Below are 24,137 nucleotides of genomic sequence, written 5' to 3' on the forward strand. Positions count from 1 at the left end.
TCAAAAAACTGGACACTTTTAAATATTGATACACACATTTTCATTTTTCTACTGCATCTGCCAGATAGATAGGTATGAAAGGTCCTTAAAACTAACGTGTTCAGAATGCTGTTAAGTCTATTATCTGTCTACTTTGATCAGTGGAGTTGGTCATTGGCGATACGGTAGAAGTTAAGGTAATCTATATGTTGTCCTACCCAAGGAGAGTTACATGACTATAGAAATGCCTTTGTGATCTGAGTCTTCATTTCAGGTTTTCGAGTTGTTTAGGATTATCTTGACATTTAACTGAGGAATTAATCTTTTTTGTACACACCCCTAGTATATAGTTCAGTAAGTCAAAAATATAAACTCTGCCTGTGGATATATATTTATTTTCCTACATTTTATTTTTTTGAGTGTTCTTGAATATGTCCTCTAGAGCAGAAAAGGGCTAGCTCCAACTGAGTCATCAAATGTCAGAACAACTATTTCTGACTCAAAGTAGCCTACATTTCCTATGAATTGCTCCATTTTGTAACAATTAATCCTTCCTTCTCATCAGAATGGTTGATTTACTGTATTCTACTGCTTCCTTTGCAGAATCTGAAAGTCTAGAAAATAAAGGAGCAGAAATCAAAGGAAGTTTAACATTATAAATTCTTAAGCAATGAAGACATCACCATAAGCAGTAGCACATATAGTCCTTTAGTCCTTTGAATGGGGAAGAGAGAGCTTGAGAGCTTCCTACTTCCTGAAGACCATTAAATAAGTACAGCAGGATGAAATTAAAGTCAAAAGCATGCTACAGAAAGGAACAGAAGCACTTCATGTTTAGAATTGTCTATTTCTCATCACACTTCCAGGACTTTTTCGTCGAGTAAAAGACAATCAGTGTGTGCAACAAGAGAATACTAGAACAAATATTTTAAATGGCTGCAGCTCTGATTGTCAAAACAATTTTGTAAGTCCAATCTAGCAAAAATAGCATAATTTTATATATAGCTATTTTTATATAAATAGGAATTGCTTGAATCTTCTTCATTATTAAAGCACCAACACGCTAGATTAATTAAACATTCAGGCAACACATGTTTTAAGGTAAAAAGCAGAGAGGTTTTTTTACACTAAAAAGTTGAATAAACACAATTTCAGTGACTTTCAGAAAGAGTATCTCCATACACTTATTTTTTATTAGTGTTCTGATCAATGTAACTCAACTTCACCACTGTATATATATATTTTTATATATAATTAACTTCAGGCATATATGGGCACATACTGAGAAGTTAAGTCATTTCTGCAAGAAAAAATGTTTATTCTCAATAGTCACATGAAATGCATACAGAGACTTTTTTATGCATCAGATGGTTACTATTTGTATGGTACTACAGTCTAACTGGTTTATGACTAGTTTAAGCAGTTAATATGAACATTCAAAACTCCCTAGAGCTACAAGGGGAAATGTACTTTGAGCACTCAGTGTTGTTAGGTAGCATTTGTGGCAACTGGGAATGTGGATGTTGAAAAGCTAACGAATGCAATGATCCAGGGAGCTTAGATTCACAAGTGTAAAAACCTCCTCACTCATGACTATTAAAGGTGCAAGCAAGTAACATGAAGGATCTAGCAGAGAGCACAATAAAACTCTGCTCAAATTGATTTCCCAGAGAAACTGACCCCAACAGATCATCTGTTTTCCTCCAGTTTAATAGCAGCTGTACATAAATCTCCTTATTGACTTTTTCTTATTCTGTGGTTATTGTTTTCATATGTGACTGGCTTACAGATGTATATACTGGAAGAAAATTCCCTGTCCTGTGACAGAAAATTCAGTATTAACTCTGGGAAGCCATGTGTGTACAACTGCTGAAATATTTAGACCTTCTTGCTTAGGTCTCTGGATCAGCAAATTAAATTTTAAGGAAAGTCTAGTAGAGTCCTCTAGGATTTCATTCTAATCTGCCCATGGTCTCCTCACCTCCAGCTTCCAATCACAACCAGCTATCAACATCAGAGACTAAAATACTCCAGGTTATGTGGAAAGATGATGCTCAAGAACATATCCAAGCTAGCAGAACCAAATAAATTGCAACTTCTCCCACACTGTTGAATAAATTGCTTGCTCATTTTTTCTTACAGAAATTTGATGATTTTGTTACATAAACCTGATCTTTTCATCTGATATAATGTATAACTTGGCTTTAGTGTGTATGATCCCCTGGAGGGAATTGGGGAAGCAAGAATAATAAACAAGTTAAGACTATAATCTGAGAATTAAATCCATAGCCTCTAATGCTACAGATCCACTGGGACCCAAATCTAAATCTCTGAAGTTAAAATAACAGCAACTATTATACAAGTCAAACTGGAAAGATCAATGTTTGATTGCATTAACTGATCTTTCCCTTAAAGACAGTTTATCTTGAAAACCGGAGTCACATTCATAAACTATGGACGTGCGAGAGGACTTACCCTGGCACCAGCACTAGGCACCCATGCTAAGTGTTCAGTTCAGTCCAGCATAACTAACAGTGCTTTACATACATATTGCACCCACATTTGCATTTTTGTGAGCCAGGCTTGTACTTTTGGATTTATTTAACCATTCCACTATTAACCACTATTCAGTTTGCGAGACAGTCGTAAGTAATGAGTCAGAAATCAGTATAATGATGTCATAGCTTCATGACACAATCACAAAAATACAATTTCTGTATGGACTGCTACCCTTCTCCTTGCATCCTTTACATTGCTAATGGATAGTCTCTGGACTAATATCTAGCCACAGTTTGACATAGAAGATAATTCACAGAAAGCAGGAGTTGGACTATTTGAAACCTTTGCTTAGATTACTATTTGCTTTCACTATTAAGCACAGTTAAACATGCTGCCACCCTATATACTGCTCTGCTAAAACAAGTAATTACGAGGTTAATGGCACCGGCACATTCCAAGGAAGGCACAGGCAGGACATTGTTGTCAGGTGCCTCACAGGCCTCATGGAAGAAAGAGGAAACAGTTACATTTTAACAACATTTCGGGAAACCTGCTAAACTCTACACATTCCTCTTCCAGATACAATTACCCACCTCTTGAATGTGTGTGCAGACATAGTCCTTCTGCCCTTTAATCTCCAGGATATGCAGTTAAACTAGCACAGTACTTTCGTATGTGTTCTCACACCTTTTGTTTAAGCTGTAGCAGACTCAATATATTTTTATGACTTGCACTGTAAAATGTCATCTGATTCTACAACATCATTAAGTGACTGTCAGAGGGAAAGCGTGGGCCTTTCTTGTCCCTTCTTTTCGCCAGAGACAGGAATAAAGGAGCCCATCAAGTCAACAGCAAGAGACCCATGCTCACGTAGAAGACTCACACTGGATCCAGGCTGGATTGCAGTAGGATACAGTAATAATGAAATGGGTGAAAAGGTCCACTATTAAAGGTTATCAAGATGTAGGGGCTTATACAAGTCAAACTGCAGAAGGAAAGCAAGAAACGAAACGGATAGGGATAAGCAGAAGTGGATTAACTTTGGATGGAATGAAGCTATGTTTGGAAGCATATTCTGCTCTGGGAAGGCCTGGTTTTGGTTGTAACTCAAGCTTTTTACTTAAAACACTTCCAAAGGTATTCCCCAGCCGTGACATGGGGTATGCATGTCTTGCTTTTTATAGCAAGACTAATGTTATAATGTGCTATTTTCTTGGACAAATCTAATTTGATTCTTAAATCAAATAATGTTAAATTAAAATCACAGTTTAAAACACACATGCACGCTTTAAATACTAACTTGTTCATGATTATTTTAATGGATGACTTCCTACATTATGGCAGAAATACTCCACTGCATCTGGAAGCTAGTGGCCTGTAACCTGTGGTTATAGACTCCAGAGTGACTGCAGGCCCTGCACAGGTGACATGGAGGAAAGGAGGAAGGGCAGCAAACCAAAAAGGGGAAAACAAGCAGCTTCAGCAGGAACTGCACTAAAAGGCAGCTGCTTGCTTTCACTCTCAAGTACAGAGAAAGGCAACCTTCTGGGCAGCAGCTGTCACTGGACAAGAGATTATCAGAGCTCGTTTCTCACTCTTACAAATAAATTTTAAATTAAAAGCAAACTTCATTAAGTGTTGCGCATTCATGCTCTCATCTCTTCCTCTTTTTATTGAAAGAGATAATAAATGTCTTCCACTGAGCAAACAATGTTAGACTTACTCATATGTTTAACACGTGTTTAATAAATCACGGAAACGCCAGGTCCATTTGGGAAGTATCAACTGCACAAGGCGCTCACTTCAGAAACTGAAAATTATGGTGCCATGGTGTTCACAGCTGTTATTTCACAGAGGAGAGAAATGCAGTATATGCTTTCATAAGGACTTGGCCCAAAGGTACTCACAATACTAATGTTATTCTTTCTGATGTCTGTTTGAGATGGTGATGGTGGGAGCTTCTCAATACTTCATATTTTTCACTCAGTGTTTTTAAAACCATATCAGTTTTAAATAAACAGTTTTGCTTTGCCTTTTCTACCCCATTGTTACATTACTTTGCATTATGCTAGAGACTTAAGCTTCCTGGTGGGAAGTTTTCACAAAGAATAATTTATTCACCATGACTGTGACATCAGCTGTTGGATGCTGAGTAGGGTTTTGCTTTCCATGAATGTTATCATCTCTATCAGAGAAATTCCACCCACAGTTCATGAGGTATATTTAAGAACTATCTCTAGGAATACCAGCATTAAAACTGAAGATGACAGATGCACCCAGATAAATGAATTCAGCAATAATCAATTTGTCTGTAAAGTCCATTGGAGTCTTTTCAATCTGATCAGAAAACACTGCAAATGGAAACAATCTTTCTCAAGCTTCTTGTCCTGGCATTCTCAAGTGTCTTCAGAGATAGCTTTGGAGCAATTGATTTTATAACGGTTATCTGGGACATGAGCATCTCTAAAGGAACAGGCTTGGAAAGCATTCATAGCTCCTTTCATTTTTCTTTTGTATTTTGGTGATTTTAGTGTTTTATTTTAAATAATATTTTACTAAAAAGAAAGATCCTTTAGAGTGATATATTGTAAGAATTAAAAAAAAAAAAAAAAAAAAAAGCAAAGACAACAGACTTCCTTGAGGGATTTCTGACATCAGCTGAAAGTTCTACAGGCACTCATTTCACGACACTGAGAAGACAGGACTAGTTTGATGAAGCAGTCTTTGATTTTGAGAACAGGCTCTATTACTTCAGAGAATATCTGTCCTCAAGACTTGAATGAGATCTCAGGCTTAGATAAGCTTATATAGTTAGTCCTGGTAAAACTAAAGATGCACATATAAGAAGATTCTAACAAGAAAGTGTATGCAACTTGGAAATTATAATTGAGCTTTATATTTAAATGCTATTAAAAATAAATTAGATATGCTCAATAATAATCTCCAATAATTTTGCCTCATAGTTCCCAAGCCCAAGGAAATAGCTAATATTCTTTTCCATTTGTTTTTCTAAGTCCCCACTTTGCAAACTGTCTAGCTGGAAAACCTTCACGAAGCAAGGGAAGTTGCTCCTTGTTTACAATCTGGAGAAATGCAGGTAATGACACAAAATACTAACATGGACAGAGAAGTTCAAGGCAATATTATTAACTGAATGTGAAGTATACTCTTCAGGCACATTCCTCTATGGTCACTATTTTCAAACCAAGATAGGAAATAAGAATCTACACGAACCTCACACAGAAGCAGTAGAAAAAACTCTGAGACCCTTGATTACCATTATTTGCTGATGGCGATTAAAGCTCTACGATGACTTCTGAAAAAGATCAAGCAGGTAGCTAACTGCATTAAAAGTGAAAAACACTGGCTGGTGGAACATGCTGAGCCACAAGTCTCACCTTTGAACTTTCTCTAAGGTCATGAACATTTACACGAAGCCTGCACAGTGAAGAGACCAATGCACGTCACAAACTTCAAATCCACAGAATAACTCCCTTGACATTAGAAGGGAAGGGATCAAAGGCTGCGAATGCAGACCATCTCTAGCTAATAACAGGCTATGCATGCAGGGTCATTGTTAAAACATTTTCCTTTTTTATCCCTAAAGGAGGAGCTCTATCAAGTCAAAACGATCCTTGAATAGCCTCTGGGATGAACTGTAAAACACATTTGAAGAGCATAAAATCCTTATTTATGCCAGGAATGTTTGAAATTCAAAAGATAAATGTCATTCAAAAAACAAGCATGTCCCAGGTATTCAGTCCGTAACAGGGAACAGCTGTAATAACAGTCAATGAACCAGGGACTCACTACATCATGTCATTAGCTGACTTTTAATAAGTCTATCTTCTTGTCCGTTTTATAAAGGCCATAGGGTAAAAAAGAAATACATCATGCCTCAAACATCTGTGGCTTTCTCCAATTGTGTCTCCTAGAAGACATATCTACTTAAGGGACCTAACTTAGAACACAGATTGCAAAGTGCAACCCCTTTTAAACAGGAAACTCCACATATTGCATGTGAGTTGGTAGAAACAACATAATCCAGCTTAATAACATAGAGAGTGAGTGCACAGCCAGTGCCACAGTTCTCTCAAGCAATCAAAGATATACATCCAAAAAAAGCTTTGTGCCCAATTTGGCACTTATTTCAGATAGTTGAAACAGCAGATTTCAAGCAACTGGAATTCGAATCCGGAGGAGTTTGAACAGACAAGCAGCTCCTTGCCTACAACAAAACTGAAAAAAATTCTACTGGATTTCTTCCTTGTTTTAAATGCTTACCCCAAAGGTGAAACTGAGCTGTTACCCTGAAATTTTCAATCTGCATATGACAAACGTAGATCAAGATTTTACAAATAGATGTGTCTACCCTTTAAGACTCCTCCTAACAATGCTGATTTCTGCATCTAGTTATCAATTTTGTTTCCAAGCTTCTCTGAATATTTTTTGATCTTAGTCCTTTGTATGAATTCTCCAATGCATTAACTGTTACAACTGTTACCTTTTCCTTTAACAAATCCATCCCTTCATTTCTCAGCACTACTGAATTTGACAGTTAATACTTTTAAGAAAGAGACAGAAAGAAATATAAAAATAAATTTGATCCAACATAGCAGACTGGACTGTATATTTATATCTGAAAAAAAAAGAATCTGATGTTGGAACAACCACTTTGACCTCAGAATAAACGAGAGAGAGAAGCCTGGATTAGAGAATCAACATTAAGAACAAATACTGTCACACCTAAGAGCAGAGGAACAGCTATTACTGCAGTCATCTGTTTTCCTACACTTTTTCAAATGTGGTTTAAATGATTAATCGAGAATAGACTAAATGAATTATTCAGCTTTGTGGTTTTAGAGCTATGAACTACAAAAAATAAAATAAGATAGGAGACTCTTGATAATCAAACTACTTCTCTTTTAGGGACACCCCTAATGAATGAGCACATATGTGATGTATCTATTGCTATTCTTTATATCATAGCTGTGCACAAATGCCTCAATTTGAATTAAGGGACTTTTATTCTTTATAAGTCTCTTATATGAATAGAGCTGTGCAGAGAAGGCAATGAACATTTTACAAGCGTAGAAATGAACCAGACGGAAAGCAAAACCCAGATTTATGTACTTCTTGCTCACCTAATCACCTCCTATAGTCCTTAGTAAAAGATGTTACAGATATTAATCTCTAGGTAGAATATAGCCCACAAAAAGCCCGTAGTATTTCCATTACATTTCATTCTACAGCAGCCAAAGATTCCTACTTGTATTCTGAATTCATCTGAAACAGTCCAATCCTATGTGGATTATGTCAAAATTCTGGGTCCCTCCATCTCTGGATGTCCTTATAACTGAGGACAGACTCAATTCATTAAATAGGTCCTGTACTCAGGAAACTGCCTGCACAGGAAAAGGGTGGTGAACTTAACTCCCAGTTTCCATCTACCCCATACAACATTTTGACTCTGTTCATTCTCCTTACTCCATCCCTACGGTCTAATCTGGACAGCTGGACTTGGTGACCTACATGGTGACCCAGGGCCATCTAAAATGGTACAGGGAAATTAGAGATAAAACTATACACACCAGATTGCTTGGGACATCAGTTTCATTTTCTAGAGCTTACACAGTTCTTATAGGTAGCACACCCAGAGACATATTCAAACATAAATCAACCGTCTCCTTAGTAAAACTATACTAATTTAAGTAAATTTGTTTATGAAATATAGGGTTGGACTTGATGATCTTGAAGGTCTTTTCCAACCATAATGATTCTATGATTCTATGAACTAATTTATTCAAATCCCAAAGCAGGCACACTTCCTTCAGAGTGTCCCAATTAATTTAACATGATAAACTAGGAAAAAACTCCTTCTTGTACTAACACAAGTATGACTATGCAGAGTGACTATGCAGCAGTTTAACTGAAATGCTCACATGTGATTTAAAATTGCTTCTCCCTGCAATCAGGCCTCCCAGCATTCACATGGGCAAAATTAGTTAGTGGAAAGTAGGTCTCAATTTACTTATTGCTGACTCTAAGGGGGAGTAACATAGCTGTTTAACAGCATGCAACAACACTATACAATACACAGAAGAATAAGACTTGATCCTGCAGGCTCTCTGTAACAAAAAAAAAAAAAAAAAAAAAAAAACTTTGAGAGGAGGAGCTAGCCTATATGCAATTCATCTAAATGTAATCTCTTCCTGTAAAACAATCTGCTTGTATGGAGCTACATACAAGCAGAGAGGAATCTAACCCGCCCAGCTTTAAAGCTTCCCATCGGGCATTTATGAACAGGGATAAGATCCTACCTGCACCTTCTCTTCTCCAGGTTAAACAGTCCCAACTCTTTGGGCCCCTCCTTGTATGAGAGATGCTCCAGTCCCTTAATCAGCTTTTTGTCTCCTTACTAGACTCAGTCCAATAGGTCCATGTTTTTGTAAGAGGGAGACCAGAACTGGACCCAAGACTCTAGGTGGAGCCTCACCACAGTAGAAGGGAACAACCATCTCTCTTGAATGCTCTGCCTAATGCAAACCCAGATGCTGTTGGCCTTCTTTCCTCGAAGGGTACATTACTGTCATGCTCTGTTGTGCTCCAGGGCCTGGAGTCCTTCTCTGCCAAGTTGCTTTGCAGCCGGCCAGCCCCAGCCTGCTGTGGTGCACGGGGCTGTTCGTCCCCAGGGGCAGGCCACAGTCAACTCTAGGAATGCTAAAGACTGAAAATAGCACGATGGACAAAGCTCCCCAGCATTACACTTCAGGGAGCGAGGATCAAGAACTCAAGCAATGGTCAGTGAATAAAATTACATGTTATTCGTTTCCGATTTAGTCATTAAGCAGTTAAAAACAGTTTTATGTATATAAATAATATAATGTATAATAAAAAAATATAATGTATATGCTGATAGTCAACAGAGTTCAATGGGTTGAATTTGCACAGGTACTACTGTTACCTCTTAGATAGGAAGAGCCACTCCTTTTAGGAAGCGTCAGAGTTTTATTTACGTTGCGTTATTGCTCACTTTGGGACTTTCCTTAGTTCTAACAAGCTGAGCACATTTTCAGTATTTGTTCTGTTTCCATGGCAAACACAATGAAAATCTGAAATTAAGACATGCCGTTGCCAGGTTGTTTGAGTTCATAGCTGTTAGAACTCACAAACACAAAGCTAAACAAAACTAAGCAAATAGGGTTAAGATCAAACAAAGAGAACCATTCCCTATATGCTGGGGCTTCTCTCCAGATCTGCTAGGAAGAAGGAACGGAAGGGCATTGTGTGTACTGGGATATCAGTGGGATGGCTGAGACTTCTTAACACCCACCTGGCAGAACAATATCCGGTGCTGGTTCAGGTTTCTTTAATTTCTTCTCACCTCATGCAGCATCTCTTCTCATGCAGCAAATACTACTGCAGAGACTATAACTATCTAAAGCGCAGTTAAGTCTACTGCACTGTTCAACTTAAAGTAGTAATCTTTTTGCTCAGCATTCCTCAGTCATACCTAAAATCTGTATGACAATACATGATACTGTAAAAGCAGTGATTTTACCAAAAAATCTAACTGCTAACTTTTCATGCAACATTAAAAAAAGATGAGTTCAACATATGTATATCCTTGATCGAAGACTATAGAAACAGCACTGGAAAATGGTCTCCTTCACTGCTGGGTTACTGAATGTCAAACCAGCACGATTACGTTGCTGCTACCAAATAATCTTGTGCTTTCTGTACCCTATTTCCATTCAAACCCTCCTTGAGTTCCAATGGGAGTTTTCTGCTTAGCACAGCCCAAAGCCAGTAAATAGAGAAATATACAGAAGAGCCTTAGCTGGCATTGCACATCTTTGTCCCTTTACTCACAAAGCTTCAAAGAAGTCACAACACTCTAGTCATTGCAGACAAGCAGAAGTGCAATATAAGTGTATAAGCTGTGATACAAAAAAAAAGAGAGAGAGAGAAAGACACCCAAAACCCTAAGATATCTTTACACAAACACCACACACTTGATCCTCATCCTAGTGATGAGCCAGGCAGTGTGGCACAGCTGTCAGTCTCTCTCATGGCACATTCACAATTAGCACACCACCTCTAGGGATGCTGAATTCCCTATAATCTCCCGTAGCAGCCAGTGACCCTTTCTAAACAGGGTCGATTGGTGTTATTAGGAGATAGCATCTGTGTGGTGCAACATATTGATGGGAGGTGAGAGGAAGTTGTTCCTTCCCCTCCTGCAGAAGCAAAGGGCAGCAGCAGAATGCTTCCATATAATTCTGAGGATGCTGTATGAAGCGGTAATGAAACTACAATGCAATCAAAGAGGATGATTTAAACTGATCCATATGAGCTAAATTAAAACAGAAATGTGTGTCCTTCCTCCTCTATTTCCACATAAAAATGAAAGACGTATAAGAACTAGTTTCGTACCTGTCTAGCTATATTTTACAAGAAACCATTTTATTCAGAGATGCCTCTCATTAACCTTTGCTGGAAGAGAAGTAAACTGCAATAAAAGCAAAGTAAAAATTTACCCATCTAGCTAGAAGAAAAAAAATACAATCTGTTTCCTCACATGCTTCTGAATCATCCTGGATTCAGGGGTCTGAATCATGGCTTTACACCAGTTTTAGATTGTCAAAGATATTATCTTTCTTGAATTTACAGCAGCAGCAGATTCAGACTCTAGATGTTTCCAACCTTTCTTTTGAGAATGAAACACTTTATTTACAAACCAGAACTAATAAAGTTCTATTGAAGGATTCATTTAGAGGATGCAGCAACACCGAAGATGACTCTGTGTGTGTGCACATGTGTATTTAAATGTGTGTGTATACACATACATATACACACATAACAAATATCTGTATATAATATGAGGAGCTTACATATAGAAATGGAGTTGCTGTGTAAACTGACTTGCTAGTGTACTAGCTGAATTTATTTTAGCACACTTTAGCAGATCTCCCTGTTGTCACATTAGAGAGAATAAGAACTGTGCCTATTCTAATCAATTAGGCTAGTGACGGATTCATAGTAGATATGCCTGTGTGTATAATGAGAAACATGGAGAAACATTTGTTCAATTTTCAGGGGAGCCTTTGGAGCTCAGAGACCCAGGAAATGTAACACAGACTGATGTCTCTCTTGAACTGAGTTTGTACAATGTATGATTTTTACCACCAAGAGAATTGCCATAAAAATCACAGTTTCACTATTAGAAAACATAAAATATTCCTGTTTTGCCTTAGGCTCTTGGAAATTCACACATGAGAATAAGGGTGTTTTATGCAGGTAAAGAACATTCTGTAGGTAATTTGCAGTTTGAACTAATGTGGGCTGGACCCTGACAGTAGATTTAAGAAGGACTTGGCTACTGCCATTCGAGAATTAAAACTGTGACTTCATCATACCCACTGCAAGAGTACAGGGCTCCCAAATCATGCCTGGCAGAAGTGAAATATCCCAGATTCAGGTGATCTGGACTGAGGCAATCGCAGAGAATAGACTCAGGTCTTACGTTTCATCTACACTTCAGTCCTCCCTCCAAAACTCACAGCCTGCTTCTTGCCATCACCTCCTCTGTGAGCTTGCCAATGGCTCCATTTTAAGGCTCTGCTGGGCTGCACTGAACCTTATGTATCATTACATGTGATATATCATGCACAGAGCACTTCCTCGAAGCAGTAGGCTTCACCTACTTTCGTCCAAGTCCAGCCTTGTTTAGTCATTTAAACAAAAGTTTAGCCAACTGTTGGATACTTCTGTCCCTAAAGGAACATAACTGTAGCCAAACAGTACAAATGATCACCCTAGAGTCAAATTTGGCTTCCAGAGTATCCTGGTCTCCTCCAGATATAGCTCAGCAGTGCTTTCATTCTTACTTGGAAAATGTACAGATAAACACTTAATTATAATGTAACCTAAGATCTCCAGACTTTCCTTTTTACTGTCCTTTTACTTTCTGGCCAGGAAAGGAATGCTAGAAAAAGAGCATTTTTGTAATTATGCTTAAAAACATGGCTTATACACATATTGAAAGCGCCTTACGTAACTTCTAGTGGAAATCTAACAAAGTAAACCAAACACTGTGACCAAGGGATAGCACAATTAAATCTGCAGTAACGTACATCACCTAAATACACTTAAAACAATAATGAACTATGCATAAAAGTAGAAAAATATTGCTTAAACAGCCTGCAGAGAGCACTAAACAAAATGGCTGCTGCCAGAAACACATCAGCTCCGACAAGAATGTCATATGAATCATGCGTTCCAAAACAAAATCAAAATCCACCTTGCTCCGCAGTGCAAAGGCAAAGAGTTCAGGGCCCTGGGGACACACATCACCTTTTACTGATGCTAAAGTGTCCCCAGATGACCTCTACCTGCTATGACGGTGAACAGGCTTTCACAGATGGTGAAAAGCAGTATCCCTGATACAAACAACAACAAAAGGGAACGCCTAAGCAAAGGCTGCTCGTGTCCCTGACACAAATATCAGAAATATGATTACAACAGTAGTAAGTTACTTGGAATAGATATAAAATTCAAGTTTTGGAACTGAGGTAAACACCTTGGTGAGAAAGAAAAAATACGAGAAGGGATTTCAAATAGGCAGACTCATCTGGATCTGCTTACAGCATGGTCCTCCACAGCAACTGGAAATTCGCTGGCTGCTCTCATGCTGAGTCCAGTGCATTCTCACATTTCTAAGTCTCTATCAAGACTTAGAACATCTGTGATCAAAAGACCAGAATGAAAAACACCATAATAATATAGCCGACTAGGAGAACGCCTATATAGTATGGTATTAACTTGGTTTGCCCTTTGAGGAGACAGAAACATTGGTATTTTTGGGACATGGCACAGGGCTAGAGGACATGGGAGCAGGATCACTGCACAAGCACATACTTTCTGTACAAAGCCTCTTGATGGTAAACTGCACAAAATTGAAACACATAAATTTTAGGATCTAGTCTCTTCACAGAATGGTTAAGGTTGGAAGGGACCTCTAGAGATCATCTAGTCTGAGAGTCCCCTGCTCCAGCAGAGACACCTAGAGCATGTGGCACAGGGTGGCATCCAGGTGGGTTTGGAAGATCTCCAGAGAAGGAGACTCCACAACCTCTCTGGGCAGCCTGTTCCAGGGCTCTGTCACCCTCCCAGTAAAGAAGTTCTTCCTCACATGGACCTGGAACTTCCCCTGTTTCAACTTGAGCCCATTATCCCTTGTCCTGTCATTGGCCACCGCGGAGAAGAGCCTGGCCCCATCCCTCCTAGCTTTACCCCTAAGGTACTTGAACATGTTGATCAGATCTCCTCTCAGTCTTCTCTTCTCCAGACTAAACAGGCCCAGCTCACATAGTCTTTCCTCATATGACAAATGCTCCGGTCCCTTAATCATCTTTGTGGTCCTACACTGGACCCTCTCTAGAAGCTCAATGTTCTCCTTGTACTGGGGTGGGGCCCAGAACTGCACCCAATACTCCAGATGTGGCCTCACTAGAGCTGAGGAGAGGGGCAGGATCCCCTCCCTCAACCTGCTGGCAACGCTCCTCCTGATGCAGGCCAAGATCCCATTGGCCTTTTTGGCCACAAGGGCACATTGCTGACTCATGGTTAACTTCTTGTCAACCAGGGCTCCCAAATCCCTCTCCGCAGAGCTGCTTTCCAGCAGGTCAACTCCTAATCTGTACTGGTGCCTGGGGTTACTCTTCCCCACTCCTTCCCCTCCTTCCTCCCCCTTCTGCACTTGTCCTTGTTGAACCTCATGAGGTTCCTCTCCCGCCCAACTCTCCATCCTGTCTAGGTCTCTCTGAATGGCAGCACAGCCCTCAGGAGTGTCGGCCACTCCTCCCAGTTTGGTGTCATCTGCAGACTTGCTGAAGGTGCACTCTGTGCCCTTGTCCAAGTCATTGATGAACAAGTTGAACAGTACTGGGCCCAGTACTGATTCCTGCGGGACACCACTGGCCTCCAACTAGATTCGGCCCCATTTTGTCACCACCCTCTGGGCTCTGCCATCCAGCCAGTCCTCAGTCCACTTTACTGTTCACTGATCCAGTCCACACTTCCAGAGCTTTCCTATGAGGATGTTAAGGGAGACTCTATCAAAAGCCTTGATAAAATCAAGGTAGACAACATTCATGGCTCTCCCATCGTCCATCCAGCCAGTCACCTCATCGCAGAAGGCCATCAGGTTTGTCAAACACAACTTTCCCTTAGTGAATCCATGCTGACTACTCCTGATCAACTTCTTTTCCTTGATGTACATAGAGATGGTCTTTAGGATGAGCTGCTCCATCCCCTGTCCAGGGACGCAAGTCTGTAGTTTTCCAGGTCCTCCCTCTTGCCCTTTTTGAAGGCTGGAGTGACGCTGGCTTTCTTCCAGTCCTCAGGCACTTCCCCCACCCTCCATGACCTCTTGAAGATGATGGAGAGCGGCTGAGCAATAACCCCTGCCAGTTCTCTCAGCACTCTTGGGTGCAGTCCATCCAGGCCCATAGATTTATGGGTGTCCAGTTTGCCCAAATAATCCCTAACCCAATCCTCCTGGACCAGCAGAAAGTCCTCCTCTCTCTCATTTTTCTCTCTTGTCTCCAGACTCAATAGTTCATGGGGACTGGCCTTAGCAGTAAAGACAGAAGCAAAGAAGGCATTTATTAATTCTGCCTTCTCTGCACCCGACACCACCAAGGCACCCTCCCCATTCAGCACTGGACTAACATTTTCCCTAGTCCTGCTCTTGCTGATGATGTATTTGTAGAAGCCCTTCCTGACAGCTCTTGCTAACTCTAATTCGAAATGGGCCTTGGCCTTCCTTGTTGCATCCCTGCATTCTCTGACAATGTTCCTATATTCTTCCCACGTGGCCTGGTCCTTCTTCCACATTATATACGTGCTCTTTTACTCATTCAGTTTACCCAAGAGCTCCTTGTCCATCCATGGAGGTCTCCTAGCCGCCTTGCTCAACTTCTTTCTTATAGGAATCCTGAGCTTGGAGAAAGTGGTGTTTGAATATTAGCCGACTCTCCAGGACCCCTTCCTTCTAGGACCCTTGCCCAGGGAATTCCTCCAAGGAGCTCCCTGAAGAGGTCAAAGTTAGCTCTCTTGAAGTCCAAGGTTGCAATCCTACTTCTTGTCCAGTTTCCTCCTCACGGGATCGTGAATTCCAACATCTCGTGGTCACTGCAGCTAGACTGCCCCCAGTCTTCACATTTCCCACTAGACCTTCTCTGTTTGTTAGTATCAGGTCTAGCAGCACCCATGTTGGCTCATCAACCACCTGCATCAAGAAGTTACCTGCAATGTTCTGCAGGAACCTCCTGGATTGTCTGCTCCTAGCTGTGTGATTATCCCAGCAGACATCAGGTCGGTTGAAGTCCCCCATAAGGACCAGGGCCTGGGATCGTGAGGCTTCCTGCAGCTGCCTGTAGAAGGCCTCATCCATTTCCTCTCCCTGGTCAGGAGGCCTGTAGTAAACTCCCACGACCGTGTCGCCCTTGTTGGCCTGCCCTTTAATCCTCACTCAATCCTCTTCTTTCACTGGCAAACATTGCTGCAATCTTAGTGTCCAAAAAGTGGCTAAGAAGAGACCAGATTCTTCAGATCTTTCATATAAATTAAAGACTAGCAAATTAGAAACAAATGGTAGAATTAGTGCAGCTGTGACAAATGTCCTGATTCCATGATCAGAGGATACTGCTGGCTGTGCTCATGCAGGGCCTCAATGACTTTAATATGTCTCCATAGAAGCACAGCAGTCCCACTGCATACTGAGCTATGAGACTGGAACCTAATTCAGTATTCGGTTCCACACCCCCGTAACACTGGCAATGATTCAGAGCTGGTGAGACAACTTGCTGCGGGGTGGGGGGAGGAAAAAAAAAAAAAAAAGGTGTTTTAAAACACTCTAATATTAGCTTTTTGTGCGTCTAACATCAAAACATTTTTTCACTTCTATTCAATCAAAATTAATCACTAAGATTACTACAGTAATTTATGTTAGAGGTTATTGAAACAAATGTTTTATTAAAATCTGTTTTTATTAATAAAACGCATTCTGGCTATGGAATCATATGAGTATGCTATTAGAGACTATTAACTAGGGGCTAGGAGCTAATCATAACAGCCATGCTGCCAGTTCCTTTGACAGCAACACACACGGGGTTCATTTCTGCTTTTATACTTACCAGCGCATTCAAGTCAATCAGTTACCTTTGCAGATAAACATTTAATCTATCTCTTGTGAAACAGGAAAAGGAGATGGAGCCATTCAGTATTTCTCAGTACAGAAAAGGGAATCAGAAAGACACTCACCAGCCTGATTAGTTGTGATGCTGACAGCAGCAAATTGCCTGGAAAGTGTACTCAAGTCAGATACCCCATTGACTGCATCAATCTCAAAAGTGTAATTGGTATGTGCCAAAAGGTCCACTACTGTCACTGTTGTGTTGGTGAGCCCAATCTGGCGGGGTAGGAATCGCACATTGTCACTACACGGCTCACACATCTTGGTGTTTCCTCCACATTTTTTGCAAATGATGTTGAAAGTGACATCTTTCCGACCTCCTGTGTCAAGAGGCCAGCTCCAGTCCAGGATAACAGATGTCTCATTGATGTTAGAGATAACATTTCTTGGAGCAGATGGTGGTCCTACAAACAGAAACAGGAATGGAGAAGCATGAGTTTTTCTGTAGTGTTCCTGGACGGGAGCAAATACAAGAGTGACAAACATAAATAACCAAACACTTTCAAATATTTTCCTGAAGAGACTCCTGAAATATTCTACTGAACTACAGATATAGACATCAAGGACCATATTTTCTTATAGCCTTCTGGCACTCTCAGTGTATAGCTCAGGACTGCGGGATAGCCTCAGAGTTATTTAAGACAGTTACTGATATTACAAAGGATGTTGCTGAAAATATTGCTAACAATTTTAAATCCTAGCTCTGCTTCTCAGGTTTGACAGAGAACAACAAGGAGAACACTAAGAAGAGCAGCACATAAATTCAGCCCAACAATTTTTGATAACTTGCCCAACATGTAAGAGGACTTAGAAGGAAGTGAAGGGCTGATTAAGATGAGATGTGAGAGGAGGCAAGCAAGGAAGCAAGCTAGGTACTGAGACACACATGGAGGAAGACAGCCCAAGCATAATGATGCTACTCACTGGTGCAAGCCATGGATGGAGGGTCTTTCTCAGAGCGAAAGAAATTCTTTTCACACCTGCAGTTCAGAGACCCATCTTCATATGTAGAGCTATGGGGTGGGCATTTGGCACATTTCACATTGCCAGGAAAGGCTTTGTAGAACCCAGGTCGACAAACTGAAAAATGACAAGAATATAATTTTAAATCCCATAGATACCTCCTTGATTTTAACACATAATTTTGTTTTTATCCTGAAATCTATCCATACACAGGTCACATTTTTGGGAGTGTCAACAATCTAGAAAATACATTTTTTTCTCTTAATAAGAGAGATGATGGCACTAAAGCCTCTTGATATAATAGTTCTTTGTGCACAGAGTTTGATTTATATTTAATTTTACCTGGATTAAAAGAAAATAAACACCAGTGAATTGCACTTCTAACAAGAAATAGTTCCTATTTTGTATTATTAGAACTTTCCTCATTCTTCCCATTTGGTTAAGTTACAAAAGCACTGGCCCTATCTTGCACTATTGCAAGGACCAAACGGCAGGCTCAGTGAGCTGCTTTTGATATTGAGAGAATATCAGAAACTTGCATGGTCTGAACTACCATGATGATTTTAGCATTAACCCAGTCCTCTAGTGACAGTGCTTGAGCACACGTGAGCTGCCTCTGACAAACTCCAGGTGTTATTGTTCACTAACTTTGGCACACTCCTGTTTCTGCTCATGCTGCATTTTATATTGACTCTGTGCCACATTTACATCAGAAGAAAACAAAGAAAGCAGTCCTTGAAACACGCTGCAGAAATGAACAATTAAGTAAATAACTTTCCGTGAAAAAAACATGGAGCAAAACAACACTGTTGATTCCTTTCTGATAAGATCATCTCACCATCTGAAAATAATAATAAAAAACCCACGGCAGATAACAATCATCAAACTTTACTATTCAACTGTTGTTTCTATCCAAGAAATACATTCTCCTCCAAATGCAATTCATCAAGTGAAACTGTTCTCATACCAAGAACAGCAATTAGCAGACAGTGTAACAAAAGTGAGTACATCTTAAAACACGTTCAGCTTTTGACTGCCCAGGCTTCAGACACACACAGAAAAACAAACTTAGTTAAAATGGCCCTGAACCTGTCATTGATTTAGATGTTAATATGAAGCCAGAGAATGGGTTCATCAGTCTTAAGGTACACCTAAATAGACCTACGGTTTTCATTTTGCTTATGAAGATAAAATGATTCATCAATGTAGTACAAAAAACAGGATACAAGACAATATGGTCTTTTGGGTTCATTCATTTGCTGCCCAAACAGAAGAAAATGCCGATACAGTGAATGAAAGAAGAAAATAGAATAACAATCCCAACACTTTTGAAAGGGTGCAGTATTAAACCTGATGGTCAGCTTACACACTAATATCTCAAGCCAAACACTAATTGCCAAGTTAGGCAAATTTGTTAGTTTTTGGTGTCAAACACCTGAGTAAGACTCACTGAAAAGCAGAAGGAAAACAAGAACCCCTACACACGTATGTCCTACTTTGCAACATAAAGAACTCGCATTACATCAAACACAGTCTGAGAAACATGAAATGTTTAACAAGGAAGCGCTAATCTTAGCCACCCTTTAGCACTTCACAAACCTTGCAAATAAAACCTGCCTGGCTGAAGCTGCTACTGATACCTCTTACTTCTGTGCTAACAAAAGAGTTGAGAAAGGCATCCCACACAGTTCTCTCCCGTTAGCCCTAATGAAATGATCTTAGGCTTGAGCCTCTGATATGTGGGCCCACCAGGCCATTTTTGAAAACGGAATTGCCAGAAAGGCCCTTGTAGTTCACACAGCTTAGTATCAATCTGCAGGATACGGTAAAACCTGTCCTTCTTTAGCCACAGTTTACTTTTGATTCCATCTTCTTAAAGGCTTTGAGGATGTTCGGGGATTTTTGTTTGTTTTATTTAAGGAACATAAAGGAAACCTCAACCACTCTTAAACACCTCTTCAGGAACAAATACATCAAACACCACAGCTTTGGCTTTTTGGTTTTGTTTTTGCTGTCTTTCTACTTTTAAGACTCAAAACTCATTGCCTTCCAAATATTGCCCCATGAAAAATATGTCAGAGTCAACATGACATACTTCTTTTTCCCATCTTTTGGCATAGGGCTAAAAATTATTTTAGTGTCTCTTGGCATATAATGGTCTCTGCTGGTCTGAAGAAAAACATTCAATTGGGAAAAAAAAAAAAAAAAAAAAAACAGTCCACATATGTGAAGCACTAAAACACACCCTTTCTAATATGCATTTTCAAAGCACCTAGCAATCAATGCTTTCATACAGCAATTAGTTTAACATAAGTAAACAAGCTCAAGTAAGAAGCAAATGTATTTTGTGGGTTAAAGAAGAGAAATGCAGGCACCAATTGCTCCATTAATAAGTGTCTCTCTCATTGATCCCTCAGGTGGAAACCCCTAGACCTCCTTTAAGAAAAGGTGGTGGGTGGCATGGAGAAAAGGGAAAGAGGAGGGTGAAGGAAGCATCATTCTAGTAGCGCCACACTGGAGGGGAGTCCTATTGTTTTATGCTTCCTCTGTTGTTCTCCAGAGCGAGCAGTCTGTGTGGGGGAGCTGGTTACATCCTTGCTGCCCCAATATGCCCTAGAGAGGGCAATCTGATTTGTATCTTCCCCTCAGGCTCTCTCACACTTTCTGCCTCTGACTGTCAGATCAATTTAAGATTATTCACCATTGCAGCTCAAAGGAGAAAAAAAAAGCAATTACACCTGAAATTAAAGCTTGGAAGGGAGGTGCTGATAAGAAGCAGTCACAACATATTTACTCTTCTCTTCTTAGTCATTTCTAATTTTTTTTTATATACAAGAGAGAAAAGGTCTTTAGTTCAAGACGGATTCTTTGTATGTATGAAAAATTGGACTACGCTAACTGATGGGAGAGAGTTCGGCTTTTCAGACTGAATACCGCTGCTTTGGTTTCAATCAGGCTGACAAAAGAAAAAGCACTGGCACATGAAATCTTCACAGAATCTGTAATTTTAGCATAGGAACCAGCTGCAAACAGCACTTGCTGCTTCTTAACATTTTCTTCTAGGAGCCTTAGGAATTCTTCTTTCCTTCACTTCCATGAGAGAACATGGAATATTCCTTCACTTTCAAATTAGAGAAGAACGAGTTTATCTTTGTTCTTAATCACTTAAGCTATTGACTTTTCATAATGATTTAATGTTAAAAAAAAAAAGGAAGGGGAAAAAAAGAACCCCTGGAAAATATTTGTAGCACTTTCACTTGAAGCATTCAAAGCTATCCATGATCCACCAGCTGTGATGAGGCGGGATGAAAAAAGAGCTGGAAAGAGGGCTCTCCTGTGGCTGCCATTTACTGCCACAGAGGCCTAGGCCGCAGCTCCCGCTCCCGGCACACACAGGGCTCACAGCCGAGGTGGCCGCCCCACAGAGGGGCGAGGGTGTCTGCGGGGCGAGAAATCTTCCGTGGGGACCTTCACCACCACAGCTCAGTGGTGGGGCAGCCCTTGGATCCTGCGCTGAGAGCTTCCAGCCCACCACACCGCGGGGCTTGGGAAGGAAGGAAACACTCCAGTCTTCACACCCATGTCAACCAATCCCGGCAACAAATAGCAAATAGACAGTGCTGCTAAAGGACAAATAATGTGATAGGAAGTAGATGCAATGGATCAGGAAAAAATATGTCTCAACACACTAAAATGGAGTAAAGAAAATCTTGAGAGTTACTATATTTGTCGTACAAGCTACACGACAAGGCTGTTTTGTTTTGCTTTTTACAGGCTCCTCAATGCCTGTTGACACTGGTAACTCCTGTGACAATTCTCATCTAAAATACGACTTCAGAACAACGTGTAGTGTGATTTCAGTCTCTTTTACTTGAGTGTAAGCAATACTGACTTTATTGAAGTTACCTGCTGGTAACTCTTTCAGGACAGCAGTTGTCCTCATTACCGTATAAAAATGAGTTTCCTTAAGCTATAACCAATGAGGCTGTCTTAGTCAGAGACCAAAGGAGGGAAAGACGCCTCAGTGAGAGCAAAACAAATGTATGCAGCACACTGTGGTAGTTACTGCTAAAAGAAACATGACTGTCTGCAACAGCAGAGCGAATTTTGCCTGTTTGACTAACGTGTTTGACTTTGAAGGGAAAACATGGTCCTAATTAAGGGTTAAATGATTCATTTCAATTTGAATTAATTTTAAATTAAAATATAAAGCTGTTAGTAAATTGGGGTGCTTGAGCATTCAGACCCTGCAGCCCCTTGTGCACAGAACAATATCACCAATTCCCCGCCGTAAACACAAACTAATGACCCGAGCCGGCGCTGCCCGAGCAGATGATTTCCTGGCCCTGGCATCGCAGGCCTGACAGCGCCCATTTGCCAGCACAAGGTCAAAGCAAAGCTGCAAAGCGAGCTGCTCGCCACATCTGATGGGAACACCAGCCTTGCAGCCCGCTGAACAGAGGTACATACGATGCACGGACTAGAGGGACGCTGCCTTGATGCAAAGCTAAGCGGATAGACGCAGTCGTCAAGCAGCGTGCGCAACGGGCAGCCAATACTGAGGCATCGAGCATTTCCTTCCTCTTGTTCCTCTGCTTTTCCTTAAGGAAAAAAAGCCTAAGGGCAAAATGCTACTGTGGCATCAAGGCACAGAACTAGGAAAATAAAAGAATTCAAACATGAACGAATAAGGCTCATGGATGTTTTAACACCACTGCCCCCCTGCCTGCTTTAGCAAGACAGGTGTCAGCAGCCCTGGGACACACATCATGTATTTCTGCTCTACAGAGGGAGTGGGAAGGTGCTGCTCCCCCACACAGCCTGTTCCCAGGGCCTCGCAAACCGCTCTGGCTTTCAGCCGCATGAAGACCATGCGCCGGCCAGCAGCAGAGCCCCCCTTAACCCAGCCCTGGAGCCGAGGGAGTCGCTTTGACAGCGCAGGTGTGTGGGGAGGCTCCTGCTACCCAGCAGTTCACCTCGACTCGGAGATGAAACCTGAAAGGTCCTCTGGTCCCTTTTAAAGCCATTTGCACAGTTCTTTTTTTAAACAATAGGCACATTATGTTCACACTCGGAGATGACAACAGCACTATATTTATCACCAGTAACCAAACAGCACGTTCGCACCCATCCACACACACAGACACGCAAAATGAGGTGCAACATAGCTGTCAGCTTGTGAAAATAGATGGCATAACCAACAGCATAGAGTAACCTTATGTAAGTCTCAAAACCACTTCAGTTGCCTTGAACTAATCGTTTCTTTCCCTTCTCGTTTGTATCTCCAATTAAAAGAGAGAAAAAATAGATTAACTTTAACTGAAGATGATTTCATAACTGCTCATTTCACACCTCTGTCACAAATTACATCCACCCGTATGTGTTATTCAAGCAGTACATGGAAAAACAACACTAGACAGAGATGCCATAGTCCTGGCTTGGCTACGCAAAGAGTAGGATGTCAAGGTAGAATTCTGCTCCGAGTCCTCCCACGAGGAGCTTCTGCTGCTCCTTCCAACACCGAAAATGCCTAATTTCTTCCTCCCGTGTTCACCACGGCACCCCGCTCAGCGGAAACAACGCATTATAATGTACATTTCCTGCAAAATGCCTCCAAGCCAAGAAACACTTTTCAGCAGCTCTCATTGTCCATTGCCAGATGGAAAGCCACATAATCTATAGCATTCCTATACGCACATCTTTTCTCTGTAAGTATCTTGCTTACACACCTTCCTAGCCCTAAAAGCCTTTAAAAAATTACAGTATATTCTCAATTCCCATTTCCACTGAACTTAAAGCAAGCTTTCTGCCATCAGAGCTGAGCAAACACTAAGATATAACTTAAAGGAGTTAAGTTTTGAAGCTAAGTACTACTCATAGCAGTAGAAATGGAGGGCACAGAACCAGATGGCAGTGATGCACTTTGATAACTCCTTATGTTTGGTGAGAAGCAGAAAAAGGGCTAACTCCTTTTAGCTGGTGGGGAAACTGCACTGCCATAGCACACTTGGGCTTTGGTGGGTTGTGGTGCTGGCACATGCTCTGTCTGAGCTAAGTGGGGAAGCAGGAGGGAAATAAGATTGAGAAAGAGTATAGCAATGGTTCAGTTTCTTGTGTAGATGCTACCACCAAGGTAAGAAAATCCTCAGGAAAAGGGAATGATGTTGACTTCCATTGACTGCCCATGGCAGGCGGTTCTGTTTACTGAGGAAATAAAAACTTAAAACGATTATTTCACAAAGATGTAACAAATGTTATGTCTTCACTCTAGTCTCCAGAAGGTTACACACAATATCTGAAATAATTACAAACCAGCTGGCAGGAACACAGAGCATAGCACAGGCTTTTGTTAAGCTCTATAAGCAAATAAAAAAAAAAAAAAAAAAAAAAAAAAAAGAAAGAAAGCTGTTATCGTATCTTCTGTGTATGAGAATCT

The 24,137-nt window shown here is 40.7% G+C and overlaps 1 protein-coding gene across 2 annotated transcripts in view; it reads right to left on the bottom strand.

Moving 5' to 3' along the window:
- Positions 1–24,137, bottom strand: part of EPHA3 (EPH receptor A3) — a 205,045-nt gene that overhangs the window by 49,069 nt on the left and 131,839 nt on the right. For both annotated transcript variants that reach the window (XM_088533391.1, XM_088533383.1), the window contains exons 4-5: positions 17,663–17,818; positions 16,807–17,142 (exon numbers count right to left, since the gene is read on the bottom strand). In XM_088533391.1, the coding sequence (XP_088389517.1) occupies positions 16,807–17,142; positions 17,663–17,818 (492 nt within the window). The remainder of the gene's footprint in view (positions 1–16,806; positions 17,143–17,662; positions 17,819–24,137) is intronic.

The sequence above is a fragment of the Tinamus guttatus genome, unplaced genomic scaffold (genome assembly GCF_059628265.1).
Source record: "Tinamus guttatus ecotype Peru unplaced genomic scaffold, ASM5962826v1 Tinamus_guttatus_pri_ptg000035l, whole genome shotgun sequence".
Lineage (NCBI taxonomy): Eukaryota > Metazoa > Chordata > Aves > Tinamiformes > Tinamidae > Tinamus > Tinamus guttatus.